The sequence below is a fragment of the Sturnira hondurensis genome, unplaced genomic scaffold, assembly GCF_014824575.4.
Source record: "Sturnira hondurensis isolate 20B ecotype Veracruz unplaced genomic scaffold, ASM1482457v3 Scaffold0006413, whole genome shotgun sequence".
Taxonomy (NCBI): Eukaryota; Metazoa; Chordata; class Mammalia; order Chiroptera; family Phyllostomidae; genus Sturnira; species Sturnira hondurensis.
The window spans coordinates 26,348,340-26,368,254 of NW_028079044.1; the positions used below are offsets into that span (position 1 = coordinate 26,348,340).

The following is a 19,915-nucleotide window of genomic DNA, read 5'->3' on the forward strand; positions in this document are numbered from 1 at the left end:
AAAATTACATTCCAATTATCATCTACATAAGAAAAATAACCTATACACCTATTTCATAAAGGAAAATCTAAAACTAACTTAGAGTTTCTAATACAATGAATACAAAATGCACCTGTGATCATTGGAAGACACAGTTATACTAAATACTAACCTATAAAGACAGGTTAGTATTTACCTATGGTGCCAAATAAAAACCAGTAGATAAAATTAACACTTTAAATATGCAAACACTTTATAATGCTTAAGTGGATTATGATTCATATGATTTATTTTCAAGCCTTAAATGTGAAGTCAAGAATTAACTTTATAATAATTTATATCAATGAAAGAGCAACACCAGTGCCAGAAGCTTAGGAAAAGAATGTCTGGCACACTGTCAAGGCCACACTTCACTGGGCGGACACCCTGGTGTTCAGTCTGAGGGTTAACTCTTTATGGGCCTTAGGGTGAACTCCAGCTGTCGGGGACCATTGCTAATCGTCGGTTTTCCGCCCAGCGCCGAAACACAAAGACCGATTCCCATTCCGTATTTGAGATCCTGGTAGAAAATCACTTCCCATTGAAATAGGAAGAAGGTAAATATTTCCCCGAAGTGAAAACACAGTTTGGCAGTGGAAGAGAACCCAAAATTAGTCATTAGTTTAGGATCAGAATGCTTCCTGGGGAGACTGGGGTGGTCAGTTTACACTGTGTTTCAGAACCTATACTTGCAGACTTGGAAGTGGTCAAAGTTACCTTCTATTCGGATGCCAACCAGCAAGTGGGCAGACATACAACATCCTCATCAAATAAACTGCAGGCATGCTGGCCACAAAACCCAAGTGCCTCAATTTTCTGAGTCCCAACTTTATAGTATATTCACATGACCCTATGAGTCTCTGCTACCCCTACCATTTAAACCTCAGGTTCTTATTTCACTCATTGCTTTAATTTTTGTTAGCTACTATGTAAGTTCATCAAATACTTTAGAGTAAATGTCAGTCAATCCTAAACTGCTGTTGTATTATTTTTCATGCTTCCATCATACAAGTTTTCATTACACCACTTATTATACACATCTTAATTCTCAAGCTCTGGAGAGTAGAAGATATTGTATTTGCCACACAATACCATGAAAGAAACTGTATGTATGTGTGTATGTGTATATATATTCATACATGTGTGTATATGCATGTATATATATACATATATGTGTGTGTGTGTGTATACATATATATAAATATGGGGGTAGTATCTTCCAGTAGAAAAATGGGCAAAGAAGATAAATAGGCAATTCATGAATTTATGAACACTGAAATTCAAATGACCAATAATCATTGAAAAGGTTATCAACCTACTAGTACTCACAGAAATGCAAGTTAAAACCAGAAGACATCAATGACACACCAGACACAATTAAAAATTTTAAATATGACAAAATTAAATTTTATCATATATTTGTAGCAATGGGTACTCTCATATTCTGTTTATGGGAGCAAAAGTTGGTAAAACTACTTCAGAAAAATGAATATGTACACAAGAATATGCATTACAGCATTGCTTGTAATTGTGAAAAACAAAGAACCACCCAAATGCCTAAAAAATGGCAAACAAAATAAGGTATATGAGGTCTGTCTGGAAAGAGTCCAGCCATTGTTGAATAATGAGAATAGTTTGCATGGCATGGATATAACCTGGTAGCCACGGAGAGTAGACTGGAATCCATATGCGTGACCTCACTGTACTAATCAGTGGGGGCAGTAGAGTCTATTGACTGAGCCTGTGTACTGTGTGGCTGTTGCATTCAAAATGACTGAGAAAGTAGCACAACAAATCTGCATCAGATTTTTTGTGAAGCTTGAACATTCCTCCACAGAAACTATGCAGATGATTCAGAAGGCTGTAGCTATAGACAACTGATGATTGGCAGCTTCATCAATACTGTGTCCATTCATGCATCATGTCCTGTACAGAGTTTTTTTGGTGGAACATCAAATCACCCAGATGATTCAGCTCCCTTACAGCCCAGGTTTGGCACCCTGAGACTTCTGGCTTTTCCCAAAACTAAAATTACTTTGAAAGAGAAGAGATTTCAAACCATCGATGAGATGAAACTCAGAAAATTACAACAGGGCAGCGAATAGCGATTGGGAGAACTGTGTGAGGTCCCAAGGTGCCTATTTTGAAGGGGACTGATGTGTCACTGCCCTATGTACAATGCTTCTTGTATCTTGTATCTTCTTCAATAAATGTCTCTATTTTTTATATTACATGGCTGGATACCTTCTGGAAAGACCTCGCATTCATGCAGTAGAACACTATATACAGTAATGAAGATGAATAAAACTCTTAAATGAAATTATTAGACACAAAGGATGCAACAACAGGGTTCTTTATACAAAGTTGTAAAGCAGGAAGACGAAAATACACGTTTAGAGATTGAGTTGCCTATACAGTTGGTAAAATTATAATGAAAAACAAGAAGATAATAATCATAAAGGTCAGGATAGTGGTTGCCCCTGAGGGGGAATAAGGATGTGATCAGGAAGGGACCCTCAGGGGGTTTATTAATGTTTTATTTCTCAGCCTACATGGTGGTTACAGAAGTGCTTGCTACATAATATTCACTGAAAGGTTTAAGCCTCAGTTTAAAATTTAAAGACTGCACAAGATCTTGCAAGATCAAGAAAAAAGGCCCAACAAACAAAGGCCCTGGACTGGATGGCTTCACAGGAGAATTTTACCAAGCATTCAAAGAACTAACTCCTCTCCTTCTCAAACTATTTCACAAAATTCAAGAGGAAGGAAGGCTCCCAAACTCATTTTATGAGGCCAGCATTATCCTAATTCCAAAACCAGAAAAACACACAATGAAAGAAACACAAAGAAAGAAAATTATAGGCCAATACCCCTGATGAACAAAGATGCTAAAATCCTAAACAGAGTATTGGCAAATCGAATGTAGCAATGCATCAAAAGGGTAACACACCATGATCAGGTGGTATTCATGCTGCGAAAGCAAGGTTGGTACAATATCCACAAATCCATAAATGTGATTCACCACATAAGTAAAATGAACAATAAAACACCTATAATCATATCACTAGATGAAGAAAAAGCATTTGCTAAAAACCAGCACCCACTTACAATAAAACCCCTAGCAAAGTGGGATTAGAGGGAACACACCTAAACATAATAAAGGCCAAATAGGACAAACCCACTGCCAGCATCATACTCAATGGGCAAAAACTACAAGTGTCCCCCCTAAGATCGAGAACAAGACAGGATGTCTGCTTTCGCTTCCCTTATTCAACACAGTACAGGAAGTCCTAGCCACAGCAATCAGACAAGAAGAAGACTTAAAAGGTACCCAGATGAGAAAGGAAGAAGTAAAACTGTCATTTGCAGATGACATGAAAGTGTACATAGAGAACTCCAAAGATCCCATCAGGAAACTACTAGAACTGATCACGAATTCAGCAAAGTAGCAGGACACAAAATTAATATCCAGATGTCAGTTGCATTTTTATGCGCCAATAAGGAACTAACAGAAAGGGAAATTAATAAAGCAATCCCATTCACAACTGCAAAAAAATACCAAGGAATAAACATAACCAAGGATGTAAAAGACTTTCACTTGGAAAATTATGACACTGAAGAAAGAAACTGGAGAAGATACAAATAAGTGGAAGCACATACCATGTTCAGGGATAGGAAGAATCAACATCATTAAAATGTCCATACAACCCACAGTAATCTATAGACTCAACATCAGTCCCATCAATATTCCAATGACATATTTCAGAGAACTAGAACAAATATTTCAAAAATTAATATGGAACCACAAAAGGCCCCACATAGCAACAGCAATCCTGAGAAAGAACAAAGTTGGAGGAATCACACTCCCTAATATCAAAATATACCATAAGGCCATAGCAATAAAAATAGTATGGTCCTATTTGGTATGGTACCATGGTGTGGTATAACTTGTAACTAACCTCTAAGAAAAGTGAAAGCAGGTAACTTTGAGTCACATTATTTTTCTTACCAATACAGAAGTAAGGGTTTTACAACCTCAGTCTGAATATTTCTTAAGTGTTCATTATTCCACTGAGATCCATCTAGCAGTTTAAATTTTGTTAAGATTTCTGTAGAAAGGTAGTAATCACCACTGCTCATTAGATAGCACTTTTTCATCTTCTCAAGATGTCTGCAAGAAAACACATACACACACGGACACAATATTCAGCTAGCCAAGTATTTTCACTTCTAAAATGTTCGAGACAAGTAGTGAATGACCCCAAAACCAACGGTAAATTACAGGGGTACCAGCGCGGAGATGAAAGTGCTTTCCCTCAGTCATGGGAATGGGAAGGGTATTTTTCGCAGGTTGACCCATTGGCCTTGCCAAGACGTCCAGGCTGTCACCCGCAGAACCTGTGAGTGTTACTGTGCCTGAGCAGAGATTCTGCAGATGCGATTAGGGTTTTGAGATTATCCTGGATTAGCTAGGCAGCCCTAACATAATCAAAAGGTCCTTCTAAGAGGGAGGAAGGAGGGTCAGAGTTGTAGAGACAGAAGGTCAGGACAGAGGCAGAGAACAGAGAAAAGAGACGGTTGTGTGCTGGTGGCTTTGAAGATGGAGGAAGGGGCCAGACCAAAGAAAGTGGCTGGTCTTCAAAAGCTGGAGAAGGCAAGGAAATGAATTCTCCCCTAGAGCCTTCAGAAAAAACACTACCCTGCACACCCATTTTAGGCTTCTACCTTCCTAACTGTAGGACAATAAATTTGTGTTGCTTCGAGCCAATAAATTTGGGGTAATAATCTGTTACATGAACAATAGGAACTAATACAATCTTGATCCTGATGAACCTATGCAGGTTGCTTGCACATAACTTCCCTAATGTGTCTTGGAAAGTGCTGGTGGCCTTCCACCCCAGGGTCAGTCAGGTCATACTTCACAATCAGCCATTCAGTAACCCCTGCTCTTATAACTGTGTACAACAACGATCTGAATGCCAGTGAAGGAGCCGGCATGACCCCATCATGAGTACACACTCTGTCAAACCTTAATGGGAACTGCAACCCTCTATAGCTGGTCTGCTTCACAGCAGATCCGGGAAACCCAGACAAGAGGACTTTCCTACAGCAGGGCCCTCTTAGGGTTCTCAGCAGGAAACTAACACCTATGCAGCAGCCTAACAAAGGCCTGCACCCCACCAGAACCTCCAAGGGGTCCTCTGGAAGATAGCCAGTCTGCTATCTAGCAGTTATCTCATTCAGATATAAACTTCTGCGTGGCATCCAATTAAAGATCATGGCACTTGGTGACCAAGCAGGCTGCTAGGAACAGCTGGCCCTTACATCGTCGCAAGGTATCGCTTACATAAGGTACCTTATGCCAGTGTGGTATATAACTGATCTTTTTTTCCATAAAAATATATCACTGCACTGTAATAAAAATAAAACAGAGTGATTAATTTGAAAGCAGGTTTAGAATCTATGGGAAGAAACTCAGGCAAAGCCAACTAATTGCTACTGTTGGTATTTGAAAGCTTTGAAATCATATTAGTAGTGAAATTAATATTATTATAATAAAATAAATGATAGTATTTATTCCTCCAAAAGTATAAATTACATTTTTATATTTATTTCCAACTTTCTGCCTGTACTTAAATGACCCAAACTAATATTCCACAATTCGTTTCTAAAATGACTACAATATAAAAAATAGAAATACCTTTGATGTCTTCCAGCATCCTTAAGAACTTTTAACCTCTCAATATCCATCCATAGCCACCAGTATCTCTCCCCTAATGTACCTTTCATAAATTTCTTAAATCTTTCAAACTCCTTTCGGTTGCCAATGTCGTAAGTTTTGTGAGAAATACACCAACCAGCTCTGCTTTCTGACCCAACACTCTCACTCTTGGAACTTGTTCCTTCTACTATCTCTTCTGCCTTTTCTTCCGGAGGGCGTGGTGTTTCACTGAACAAAACACTCTTGTCAGAAATGAGCTCAGGATACTCATCCACTACCACTTCTGTTACATTTTTGAAGCTTATAAAATCCGGGCTTTCTATAAATGGCTGTCCAAGCATTTGATGAATGGCTGCTTTCAAACTAAAGGTTATGTAAGATCTTAAAAATTCTTCACATGTGGAGAAATGCAACGTGGGGCTTTCGCCGACATCCGATTTCTTCTCAAGGTATATTCTCAGAAGCGCTTGAGAAGGAGTGTCTTGTATCGAGACAGACCCATCTTCTTCTTCTTCCTCGACCGCCGAAAGTACTCTAGTGCTTTCAGATGGGTGCTTTTGCGTCCTGGGGTGGATCCCATCATCAAAGATAAAACTCTCTGTATTAAATTATAAAAGGCTATTAGATCCGATATGAATACAGAAGACTTTTTTACTGTTAACTACATGTTATAGAGCCAGAATGGCAATCAAGTTTATCATCACTGGGAGTCACTGCAGGGATCACGGTCTTAAAGAGGAGTCTGGAGTCACATTTGGGACCAGCAGAGGACCAACTTCCAACAGGGATCAGCCGTGTCTTCCCTGGACAGGGAAGCGGGGAGTAGGGGCAGGTGGACGAAATATCTGACATCCCTAGTACAGAGGATCTCCAAAAGGACATATACTTGAAGAATATGATATTTCAGGCTGATGTAGAATGTCAATACATAAAGGCCAACTCTATCAAAGAGTTAGAATTTGTACATTAAACAATTGTACAGGCATAGCTTGTTTCACTGTTTTTCACAAATTGAGAGTTGATGGCAACTGGGAGTGAAGCAAGTCTATTGGCATCATTTTTTCCAACAGCACTGGCCTGACTCCTGTCTCTGTGCCACATTTTGGTAATTCTTGCAATATTTCAAGTGTTTTCATTATTATTACGCTTGTTATGGTTGACCTGTGATCAGTGTGATCTTTGATGTTACTAGGGCAAGTGCCTCCACCAGCAAACACTGCAGGACTCACAGAAGGCTCTGAGGATCGTTAGCATTTTGTAGCAATAAGGTGTTGTTAATTAAGTTATATCATTGTTATTTTAATATAATGTGATTGCACACTTAATAGACTACAGTATAGTGTAGCCTATCACATAACTTTTATATGCACTGGGAAACCCAAAAAGTCAAGTGATTCATTGTGGTACTCACTTCATTGTGCTTGTTTGGAACTGAACCTACGCCATCTCCAAGGTATGCCCATGTGTGCCTTAATATGTCATGTTGTACGATGAGTTACAGCTGGCCACCACAAATGGCGAAACCATAGATGAACAGATCAAAACTGGAGTCAGGTTCACAACTGTTAGATGTTCACTCTTTCATCGGAAAGATTCCATTACTGTCATACTTATCACTTAACATTGTAATTACAAAATGACATTAGCTATTTATAAAAGCTAACAAATACAAATGAATTGTTTTTATACTTTTTCTGAAGATAGAGCCTTTGGCTCCCATGGTCCCTTTCTTTCAGAAGTCAGCGACACATCCAAAGCCAGGCTTTCACCTGGCAAATGAACCCCTCACAACACCACGGACCAGGAGACTTGCTTTGGTCCGTGGGGACCGCTGTTCAGTGATGGGTGTCAAGCCTCAATCAACTGGAAGTGTTGCATTGAACTGGAAACTTTCATTGAAAGTTATAGCAAATGTCCCCCAATATGGGGAGAGTAGACTTTTGCAAACCTGTGGAAAGACACTGGGCATACACCCTGTCCCACAGAATGGGAGGCAGAGCACAGGCTGCCATTCTCCTTCCCCTCCGCTGCTCCCCCCCTCTTCCTGTTTCCTCTCCTCACTACCTTTACTCTCCGGTTTCCTACTTTACTGTTTCGGGGAAACTGTAAGAACCCTATAAATTTAGCTCTTTTTCTACTAGGGAGATTATTTTCCTCTTCACGTATATTTAGGTTCAAGGCCCGAGAATCCAGATTTACCATCCCCAGAAGTTGCTCATCTTTTCCAAAGGACTAGGTAAGAACTGGTAGTAAAGTGCTGGGCCCTTGTCCTGAATCACACTGCTCAACTTTTTTCTTCAGCAATATAATAACATGTCAATGGCTCCCATTTCTGGAAGTTTCCTTCCATTTTTATGAAAGTTTACGTCATCCACAAAAGTTCCCCACAGTAGAACTGCATCCGCTTTTCAAGGTGAAAAATAGTCTGAATTTAAAAACAGAAGGAAAACTCAAATTCCACGAAGGAGTATTTATTTTTAAGAGGGGGTAAAGGTGGCTCCCACTTTATTTCAAAAGCCTAATAACAAGAATTTGTAAATTGTGATGAGAGATCAAGACTAGACAAACATTTATTGATGGCCTATTAAGTACCAAGCACTAGGCCAGGCACATTCTATATATGTAGCATGTATCATTATTTTAAATTTACAGGTGAGAAAAGCAAAAGCTCCCAGAAGTGGAATAACTTACAAAAGTCACACGGCCAATAAGTATCAGAGCTGAATTCTAAACTCATCCTTTTCACTACACCAAGTTGCTGCTTGAAAAAACACCAAGAAGTGGAGTTGAGGGAAGAGGGGGAGATCTTTTTCTTCCCAACCACTAAGTGTTGTATTGTAAGATCAGAACAACAGAAGCCTTAAAGAGGTGTTCTGAAGGCCTTCTTGTCCTTCTCTGCTTACCAGAGTCAGATGAAATAACTGGAGATTCGATTATGTTGTGGTGTGCAGCAGATGGTAATGAAAAGGTTGATACTGTGTTCTGACTTTGTTTCGCTAGTGCAAACCAATCTTCTGTTTGAGCATAGGTGGCCTAGGGAGAAAGAAGCACGTGTATTTCACATAGGATTAGCAGTATTCTTCCCGTCACAAACCTGGACAAATCATTATCATGTGATTCAATATGCACTATACAATATGTAAGGGAAAAACTATGCCATGAAGGAAAGAAGGTTGGTTGTACGCAGAAAAATTAATTAGCTAAGGGAATAATGGGAAGGAAATTTCAAATCAGATACTTTTCACATTAGATGACCAAAGGGAAAAAATGAGCCCAGGGCCCTCATTGTATTCCCCATTCTTCCATCAAATGCATGCAACCTTACATGCTGGATTCACTACAGATTCATGCCATCTAACTTGAACTTGGCAGTCACCATGACTCATCAGCCGTCGGATGCATCTTGGCCAACTGCTCCCATTTACAACCTTCCCAATCAGTCCATGCCCCTAAGTCTGTCTGACCTGGCTCGGTGTTTCTGACAACTCCTCCCTAATACCACACAGACTTACTCTCAGTAGCACAGAAAATGGCTCAGCTCAACTGCCAATCTGCCTTAGATTCAGCTTTCGCAACTTTGCTTGGAATGGGTACTTCCCGAAGAATGAGTCCTGACTCTACCTGCTCCTGGTTGTAGCCTTCAGTTTTTCCTTTGCTTGGTGACCCTTAAGTCAGTTGACTCCAAACCCAGGCTGACCCTCAGCTTCTAGAATCTGAGTCCTAACAAGGCCCTTTTCTTAGCCTGCCAGCGAAAATTCCTCTGCCTGACTTTCTTAGTAACATCCTCACCTGTTTTTCTAAGAGAATCCAAGTTTGTTCAGCACAACTGAGAGGGGAGTTTCCAACATTACTCTCATTTCTCATTCCTCTTTTCTCCAACGGAATCAGCTGGCTGGCCCTCAGCCTAAGGAACACTCACAGGAGAGGCACAAAGGGAACAGGCACAGTTCCCTGACTGCTGGGCAGAATCAGCAGTGCAAGCACGGCCACACAACGAGACCAAAAGCAGGAGAGAGAAATGAGAGGTAATGCGTTCTGGGTGGATAAAAGCTTTTCAGAGGACCAAACTTTTGCCACCCTAAAATATGCCTTTTGGGATATTGACTGTAAGCTCGTTACTAAAAAACAAAAAAACTCTGAAAGAAGCTTTGACCCACTCCCTAATTTGCCTAAAGGAATTTTGGTAGAAAAATCTACTTAAAGGAAAGGAGTGTCACCTTAGCATCATAATATTGTTACTGTTGGTATTTAACTAATTATTAATTTTAAAAGAGGGGAGCAAAGGGAATTAGACATCGAGCTTAATAAACTGGGGAGCAAGAGCCTGCTTGCTCAGCCAGGAAACTACAGCTTCGCTCCTCAGGGGATCCCAGCACTGCTCCACCAAGGGGGTTAACACTCCTCCCTTCCTGCCTCCAGTATTGATTGTTGGTGGCACTTGGGGAGAAGCTTGACCAAAGAGACCTGTCAGTCTAAATTTGGGGTGTATACCCATCCAAAGCCTGCAAAAACTTGGGAAGTTGATTGGTCATTTTGAAAAAGCTTCTAGTCTTTTCCAAGCCTGAGATACATATTTGCAGGGGAACAAAGAAACTAATTCTCTCTCTCTCTCACCTGCCACCATGCCCGGCCCCTGCACTGAGAGAGGCATTCTCTCTCCTTGGCCATGTGGCCTTAGCAGCTGCAGGGCCCAGGACCATGGGAACTCCAGACACAGGCTCCAGGAGGGAGCCTGAACGCCGCAGCACAGCAACAGGCTGCAGCTGCAAACACAGGCTAAACTAGCTGGATGCTGGACTGGACTGGATGGGACGTTAATATGGCAAAGGACCTCTAGGCAGTGGCTTTTATTCTGGCCCTACTGAAGACGAGACTGGACTTTTCCCATGACAAAGCAGACAGAGATGGGACATTACATCATTGATAAAGTTTACCCCATTTTCCCATGCGGGTCTCAGGAAATTCTTTTCTTTGCAACACCGCAAGAACTCCACTCCTACCGATAATGATATGAACTAAATGTGGCCGACAGAAAGAAATCTAGCAAAACCTGTTTGTTGAACTTCCTTCTGCATCCCATTATTTCTGGGTGGCCCAGCAAAAATTTGTTTATCACGTTTTCTCTTTCTACCGGAAAGTAATTGCCTACTTTCCCTTGGAAACCCCAGACCACTGCCCTCCTCCTCCTCAGTTCAGAACAGCACGTAAACCTTAACGGGCCAGTGCCGTTGCAAGTCTCTTTTCTCATGACACCCCCACATGTGCCTTGTAATAAATTTTGGACATTTTCTGTCCAAAACATAATCTGTCTCATGTTAATTTGATTACTAGCCTAGCCAGAAGAACTTAGAAAAGTGAAAGAAAAATTACTTTTTACACTCCTACATTTTGAGAGACTCTAATTTCCTTTTATTCCCTCTTTTCCTTGTTTGAAACCAAGTCATTTATTATTACTTCTATGTCCTTTCAATGTATATTTATTGAATGACTTCTCTATTCCAAGTCGTATCTTAGCCACTGAGAGGAGACCAAAATAATTAGGGAATTTTCCAGGAATTGAGAGACACCAACATACAAGAGTGCTTATTATTCCAGCTGCACAAAAAAAGAGGGAGGAAAAAACAGTCAGACATATAAGCAATTAATTATTCCACTGTATAGTCAAGAGATGGGTCACTTATTTATGTTTAAATGGTATAAATGAAGATTCAAAGAAATGTTACCAGCCATCATAAAAATGATTCCCTATCTATAGTCACGGTTTAAATTATTTAAGGACCCAAAGAACATTGAATCCTTAAACTTAAAAAGCTATATCTATATGCAAGAATCAACTCAAAATTGATTAAAGACTTATAATAAATCTTAGATTCAATCATTAAAATTCTAGAAGAAAACACAGGCAGTAAAATCTTGGACACTTCTAGTAGCAATATTTTTTCTGACCTCAGGTAGGGGAAAGAAAAAATAAACAAATGAGACTACATCAAAGCATAAACAGCATATGTACAGCAAGGAAACCATCAACAAAATGAAAAAGACAACACACTGAGTGGGAAAACATATTCGCCAATAATACATCCGATGATGTTTAATATCCAAAATTTACAAAAACCTTATATATAAAACTCAACACCAAAAACAATTCAATTTAAAAAATGATAGTTTAGCCCTGGGTGGTGTGGCTTAGTGGATTGAGTGCCAGCCTCCAAACCAAAGGGTCACCAGTTCAATTCATGTCAGGGTACATCCTGGGTTTCAGGCTGGATCCCCACTTGGGGGTATGTAAGAGGCAACCACACATCAATGTTCTCTTCCTCTCTCTCTCCCTTCCCCTCTCTCTCAAAGTAAATTTAAAATTTTTTTTAAATAAAAATAAAAAACGATGTTTATTAAATAAACAGTGTTGGGAAAATTGGATAGATAATGCAGAAAAATGAGACTAGACCACTTTCTTACACCACGCACAAAAATAAATACAAGATGGATCAAAGACTTAAATGTTAGACCTGAAATCATAAAAATCCTAGAAGAAAACACAGGCAGCAAAATCTCAGACATCGCTCATAGCAATATTTTTATCAGATATATCTCCCCAGGCAAAGAAAACAAAAGAAAAAGTAAATAAATGGGACTACCTCAAGCAAAAAGTTTTTGCATAGCAAAGGAAATCATGAACAAAATAAAAACACAACCCACAGAATGAGAGAACATATTCGCCAATATATCTGGTAAAGGGTTAATACACAAAATTCATAAAAAACTTAGGAAACTCAACACCAAAAAAGCAAACAACCCAATTAAAAAATGGGCAAAGGACCCGAATAGACACTTCTCCAAAGAGGACATACAGATGGCCAATAGACATATGAAAAGATGCCCAATGTCACTAATCAGAGAAATGCAAATTAAAACCACAATGAGATATCATCTCACACCTGTCAGAATAGCTATCTATCATTAACAAATCAACAAACAATAAGTGCTTGCAAGGATGTGGAGAAAGGGGGACCCTTTTGCACTGTTGCTGGGAATGCAGACTAGTATAGCCAGTGTGGGAAGCAGTGTGGAGATAACTCAAAAAATTAAAAATAGAATTGCCTTATGATTCAGCTATCCCACTTCTGAGAATATATTTGAGGGAACCCAAAACACTAATTCAAAAAAACATGAGCACCCCTATGTTCCTTATAGCATTTTTATAATTGCCAAGATATGGAAACAGCCTGTGTCTATCTGTAGATGAGTGGATAAAACAACTATGGGACATTTATACAATGGAATACTACTTGGCTATAGAAAAGGAGAAAATTTTACCCTTTGGGACAGTATAGATGGACCTGGAAAACATGCTAAGTGAAATAAGCCAGTCAGGAAAAGACAAATACCATATGATTTCATTCACATTTGGAATCTAATGAACAAACTGAACTAACAAAGAAAATGGGGAAGTCCTCCTGAGGAATGAGGGGTCCCACCCAGGGTTCCATCTCCAGCCCAGGGTTCCAGTCCCAGGGACAGAAGTGCCTATAACCACCAGCTGCAAAACCTAGCAGTGATTGTGGCTGAGATAAAGGCTTCCAGAGTCTCAGGCATTCCTCTTAAAGGGCCACACACAGACTTACTTGAACTCACTTGCTCTGAGCTCCAATGCTAGAGCAGCAACTCAAAAGGTGCCAAGAACATACTGGAAAGAACTAAATAGTCTGACTTCAGGACACGAGCCACAGGAACAGCTTTATTCCAGACCAAAGTGCTGGCAGTGGCCATTATCCCTTTACTGAACCCTCCATTGCAGGCACAGGTGGGCCACATATCTGAGTGTCCATCAACCTGGCTAACACTCATCACCCTTCCCTGGTGATTTCCTGAGACCCTGCCCCATCCAACTTGTGAGACCACCCAAGCCACTTCCAGTGGATTTTCCAGATAAACAGCCTGTCTCGGTTCATGCTATGAACTTGCCCAAATTCTCTCAAAGGTGCACAAACCCCAAATAAGCAGCATCTGGCCTCAGCATGACCTGTATCTCTTGCTAAGCAGCCCCAAACTCAGCATTAACAGCAGCCAGCCTTAGTATGCACCTTAGTATGCACCTTAGCCTTCCCTGCACTTTCAAGCCCAGCACTAATAGCAACCATTTGCAGATTATTTTTAGCTCATGCTGGGTGGCCCCAGGCAGGGCATAGGCAGAAGCTGAATTTGGCCTGCATGAGAGCCCGTATGAAGAGACCCCAGAACCAACACACGCAGCACTCAGCTTCAGACTACACCAGAGCACCACCCAACCACCTCCACAAACAAGCAACCCAAAGGGAAGACTCAGCAGGCATCAGAGCCCTGCTAAAGCGAATACTACCTTGTCGGGTTTACTCTTGCACAACAGCTCCTCCACCATAGGCACAGTTAGTCCTCATAACCAATCAATGTAAGGATCAATCCCTTCCACTAACATGCCAACAGCAATCAAGGCTCAAGTACAACAGGAGGATGCACACAACCTACACAAGGGACACAGCTGGAGTGCCCAGTTCCGGTGACCAGGGAGACTGTGCAATGGGCCCCACAGGACAGCTACTACATAAGGCCACACTACCAAGACCAGGAGAAAAAGCAGATCTAACTAATACATAGAATCAAATACAAGGAGGAAGCCAAAATTAGACAAAAAAATATGCCTTAAATGAAAGAACAGAACAAAGCTCCAGAAAAAAGAACTAAATAAAATGGCGACCACAATCTACCAGATGCAGAGGTCAAAACACTGGCTATAAAGATGCTCAGTGGTCTCATAACTTAACAAAGAAATGAAACTAAAAATGGAGATAGAAAATATAAAAAAGGACCAGCCAGAAATGAAGGATATACTAACTGGAATGAAGACTAATTTATAGGGAATCAACCATACAGCACATGAAGCTGAGAATCAAATCAGTGATTTGGAATATAAGGGAGCAAAGAGTCCCCCCTCCCCACCCCCTCCCCCGCTACTTTTCCCTGAGATCAGACCTTAGGATACCAAAGGAGATCTCAGAGCTGTCCTCAAGACCTGAAGAAATCATTTCTCGCCCTTACCTCACCTTGGACCAATCAGCGCCCAGCACAGCCCCTGACCCCCAAGCCCACGGTGTGTGATCTTGCCCTGTATTATCCATAACCTGCCTGCCACCAGGGAGTTGGGTCTTTCCGGACAGGAGCTTGTTTGTACTCCAGATTGACCAATATTCTAATAGGCCCTATTTCTATGCTGCAAATTCCTGCTCCTATACTGGGCCGGTGTGAGCAGGCAGATGGACTCAAATACCGGAGTCCATTAACAGTTACAGAATCCAAATAACAAAAATTTGCATAGAACAATAAAATCATGGACATAACTCGTTACCCAAGCTTCCCAGGTGACACTGAGCATGTTCTTCAATCTCACATCTGTTTTTCACACACATGAAGACAGGAATTCTAATCACACTTTGGGTGAAAGAGTGCAGGGCAAGCGAGTCCATGTAAATCCACAAGGATTTTCGCTAAATCTGCTTTCGGAAGTATTTGAAATAATTTTCCCTGTGCAAGGGGTACCAATGAAATCCATGATCCTAAAATAAGAAGCTTTATTGGAGTGCCAAGTCACAAAGAAACATTCATATGTTTACCTCGCCAAGAGAAACGTAGAACTTTTTCATAAGGATGGTGTTGTCATCTTCAGCGGGAGGAGGCGGCGGAGTGGGTGGTTTTCTCAAGACCCAGGGAGAAACATCGGTGTCTAGCATGATATTCATGCCTGCTTTACTCCACCTCACTTGTGAAACCAGTTTGGCTAACCTGCATTGTAGAGAGCATACAAATTTGAAAAAAGTTTCAAGTTTAGAAGAATTTAAAAAAAAAACACTAAAATTTTATTTTACTTATTCAAGCCAATCTCCCTAATTCTGTGAGATGATTTTCTTAGGATCTGCTAAAATTAATGGCTTATTCGTAGAACTGCTAATTAGTTAATAAATATTCTAATTTGTTTTATTTTTATTTAATAATGATTGTTATAAGAAAAGGTCAGATTTCAGTAAAACTTGAGAATGTTTGGGTACTTTATGCTTTATGAGTCAGGGTACACAGAAGATAAACTTCACTCTGCACTATGACATTCTGTCTTTTTCACGACACACTTATTTTCATTTTTAATACCCTGCACACAAATGCCATTATCGTGTAATAAGTAGATAATTTTCAAAGCAGAATGATTAAAGCAGCACAACTGTTGTACATGTATCAGGTGCTGTTTCTGTGAAATCTCTTAGGAAAAGCTACGTGATTTTTTTTTAACGAGTGGTGTATCATTCTTATACTATAGCAAGTAGGGAACACGCTCAGTGGATTTAAATACACTTCATTAAGAAAGAACAAAAAAGTAATTTGGGGGTAAAAATTGGCATTTGAAAAACATGTATATTGATGAAACTACAATACCTGTATTCAAAATAGCAATCACTTTCCAGAAATGCTGGAAGTCTTTCTTTCTTGATCCACTGAATACCTTGTTCACGACTGAGACACTAATTGAGGACACGTGAGAGAAAAAGAGTGTCAAGGAAAAGTCACCTTTTAGGATGTTCAGGGACTAATCATTAGAGCAATAATGACCTCCAGCTGTCACGAGGAGCCCTGCCTCTACCTTCTGTTTGCACAAGAGCAAGAACCGGCAGCCACAGATTCAAGGCCACTTCTTGCCTTCTAGGGCTTCTTGAATTCTCTCAACAACCCTGCATCAACCATCATCTCCATTTTATGGATTAGCAAACTGAATCCAGCGAAGTTAAGTAACTACTGAAGCAGGAGGCATGAGGGAAAATTCAGTTAATCTCGGTATTTTCTTCGTTATAAATGGGTTAAAATAATCACAATCAGAAAAAAGTTAACCAGAAAACTTGCTAAAGACAACTATGGCCACCGAAGGCCCTTTGTCCTTCCAATTTTAGGAAATTTTGTTAAATATTGACCCCTCCTCCCAGCACTTTCCTGCAGATGCAAAGGTAAATAAGAATGAGAAGGCCCGCCCTTGCTGAGTTTCCAGAGAATTCAACAGGCAATAATAGCCCAGTGCTGTAAGGGCCAGTTCAGGCTTCTGTGGGAGGCCACAGGGGCACTGAAACAGCACAGGTTTCCCCCAGAACATGCCACTCACTCTTTGACCTGAAACATGTTACCTAGGTCGAAGAGAAGGGGACGAGGAGAGGAAAGAGAGATAAATTTATTATGACTAGGTCACAGGCGGGGATTGGAGAGATGGCAGGAGCAAGGCCAAAGAGGTAGGCAGGGGCCCAATTATGAACAGTCTTTTTTTTTTGGTCAAGTTCCTCACTTTTTTTAACTCTTTTTTTTTATTGCTTACACTGTTACAGATGTTCCCATGTGGCCCCCACTTTGCCCTTCTCACCCCAGCCCTTCCCTCAGGCCATCACCACACTGCCGGCAGTGTCCACGGGTTAGGCGCCTGCGTTCCTTGGCTAACCCCTCCACCTTCTTCCATCCAGTCTCCTCACCCCCCTCCTCTCAGACAGCTGCCAGTCTGCTCCATGTGTCCCTGACTCTGTTTCTATTTATTCGTCCGCTTATTTTGTTCTTTAGATTCCACATATAAGTGAGATCATATGGTTTTCGTCTTTTACCGACTGGCTTATTTCACTTAGCATTTGTGGTGACAGTTTGTGAAAATATTGGTTATTGATGTGGTTTATTTTATTTTTATTTTTATTGAATTTATTGGGGTGACACTGGTTACTAAAATTACATAAGTTTCAGGTATACAATTCTATAACACATCATCTGTACATTGTATTGCGTGTTCACCACCCCAAGGAAAGTCTTCTTCTGATGTGGTCTGATTAAAATCTACCATCATATTTCTATTTGCTCCATATATTCTTTGTTCCTTTTCCTTCCATTTTCTGTTTTTTGGTTTGAGTATTTCTTTTATAAATCTGCTACTATATTATTTATTCTTTCAAAAATGTTTAAATTATTACCCTAATGTGTACAATATGTTACCCTAATGTTTACAATATGTTTAGTAAATATCTTCAAAACACCCTCAAATATATCAAATAAGGTCACCTAGTAGATGTTTTAGAAATTTGTATCAAGACACATAAATCGAGCAGCTCCTTGTATACAAATATCTAATCCAGGGGTGTCAATCTCATTTTCATCGGGAGTCACGTCAGCCTCGTGGTTGCCTTCAAAGGTCTGAATGTAATTTCAACTCCTTAACAGTTAAGGAGTAGTTACATTTATACAGTCCTAAAATTATTTCTGCCCTTTCAAGGCAACCTCGAGTCTGATGTGGCCTCCAGTGAAAATGAGTTTGACACCCCTGATCTAATTGTTACACTGTACACCTGAAACCAGTATAATGTTATGTCAATTATATCGCAATAAAAAAGAAGTTCCTAAACAGCTTTTGTTTAACAATAAAAAAATAGGTGATAAAGACCTGCATGAACTAAAGAAATTTCTATTCACTGAAGAAAATGAATAAATCAATAAACCTCATCATCACACCTAGTAAAAAAGCGTTTGAATTGACAATTTACATATTCTTATATAGTTCAGAATGAATTTCCTTGTTTTAACTTCAGAACAATGCTGTAATATAGTTATTATTACTACTACTTTTATTTTTGGTATTTAAAGACATATCTTTTAAATAAATGCTATTGTTATTGCATTTAATTGCATGGAAGTAAACAAAAAAGAGAAATATGTAAAAGAATCCAACTTTCAGGCTGGATAGGAGCTCTGTCTCAAGTGTTAGATATATGGGACCCTAGTTCTATCAGACATTTTAAATCAATAAAAAACGGTGCTGTTAAACATTCATTATCATTTTCATTCGATCCACAAAACAAACCTAAGTAGTGGGTAGTACAGCCATCATTTGACATCTTTTGACAATGATAATGAGGTTTATCAAAATGACCTGTTCAAGAACACACAGCTAGTAAGTTGAGAGACAGTATGAGAACCCAGGTTTGGGGGGTTTATTTTGGTTTTTTCCCCTCATGCTAAGAAGACCAAATCCAGAGCTGAGAGCACAATGTAAAGCCAGGCATGTCAGAGCCACACATCATCACTTGAAGATCAGAAATCTCAGTTCTTCCCAACTGCTTAATAAGATAGACCCCAAACGAAATAAATTCACTGTATACCCACATTTTCTAGAATACATATAAATATGAAGTAAGGATGCACACTAACCTGAGATTCTAAATATTCAAGGTAAAGTACATGAACCTCCTCACATTAATAATTAAATATCAACAAAACTAGTAGACTAAATTGGCCATTTAATATGAATAAGACAATACAACAGCTAATACTATGTGTAAGTACAATACAATTTAATAAACACAGCTAAATCTCAGAAAGGGGAGCCCAAGGAAGCTCTTGTTAATCTCAACTATGCTTTATCTATCTAGAAAGATATAAACTCCAATGCGCTTTCTTACCATAATATTGTAGTTGACATTAATGGTCTCATCTTCATAGGGGACATTCACTTGAACAGGCTGAACATCATTCTTCCCTTTCCTTACAACATCATAGATGGGATTTCGAGGTTGCTGGTGTTGCAGGATTTTTTTCAGTTGCTTTTCCAGAAGTTGTGGGGCATTGTTAACTACTTCAAAAACTCCATAATCTGCATTAAATCTAATTGCCTCTGAAAAGGTCTGCAAAACAAGTTGCGGAATTATGTCTTTCAATTTTTAAAAAACAGAAACTCGCCGTCTCCAAGACTTAATGCTTACACACACGCCCGCACACAGACACAGAGTTTTGTTTTTAATCATTACCTCTTCCCTTTAGGAGCTTGGAAATCTACTAACTACATGTAAAGGAACCCACTGAATCCTTCCTTCCCAATGTACTCATAAGTGTCAGGGTATGTTAGGGTATATTACAACAGATATTCCCTTTGCACAAACATCTTTCCTCTATTGCTTTCTCAGCCTGTTAGCCAAGATCAAGTGCAGTATCTGTGATCAGCGTACACATCTTACCTCTGTGCTTTTTTGGAACTGGGAAGAAATGCACACCTAGTCTCTATGAAGCAATGTTATTCTCTTAGAAAGGGGGTGAATTACTAGAGGAGAATGAGCAAAAGAAGAAGAAATAACACTCCTGTTA

At 39.8% G+C, this 19,915-nt stretch overlaps 1 protein-coding gene across 5 annotated transcripts in view; it reads right to left on the minus strand.

Moving 5' to 3' along the window:
* RGS22 (regulator of G protein signaling 22) overlaps positions 1 to 19,915 on the minus strand; it is a 116,494-nt gene that overhangs the window by 76,200 nt on the left and 20,379 nt on the right. For all 5 annotated transcript variants that reach the window (XR_005066801.1, XM_037048273.1, XM_037048275.1 and 2 more), the window contains exons 4-9: positions 19,237 to 19,458; positions 16,199 to 16,284; positions 15,388 to 15,556; positions 8,644 to 8,773; positions 5,720 to 6,338; positions 4,028 to 4,189 (exon numbers count right to left, since the gene is read on the minus strand). Coding sequence is in view for 4 of the 5 variants with exons in the window: in XM_037048273.1 (XP_036904168.1) it covers positions 4,028 to 4,189; positions 5,720 to 6,338; positions 8,644 to 8,773; positions 15,388 to 15,556; positions 16,199 to 16,284; positions 19,237 to 19,458 (1,388 nt within the window). In the remaining variant the exon portion in view is untranslated. The remainder of the gene's footprint in view (positions 1 to 4,027; positions 4,190 to 5,719; positions 6,339 to 8,643; positions 8,774 to 15,387; positions 15,557 to 16,198; positions 16,285 to 19,236; positions 19,459 to 19,915) is intronic.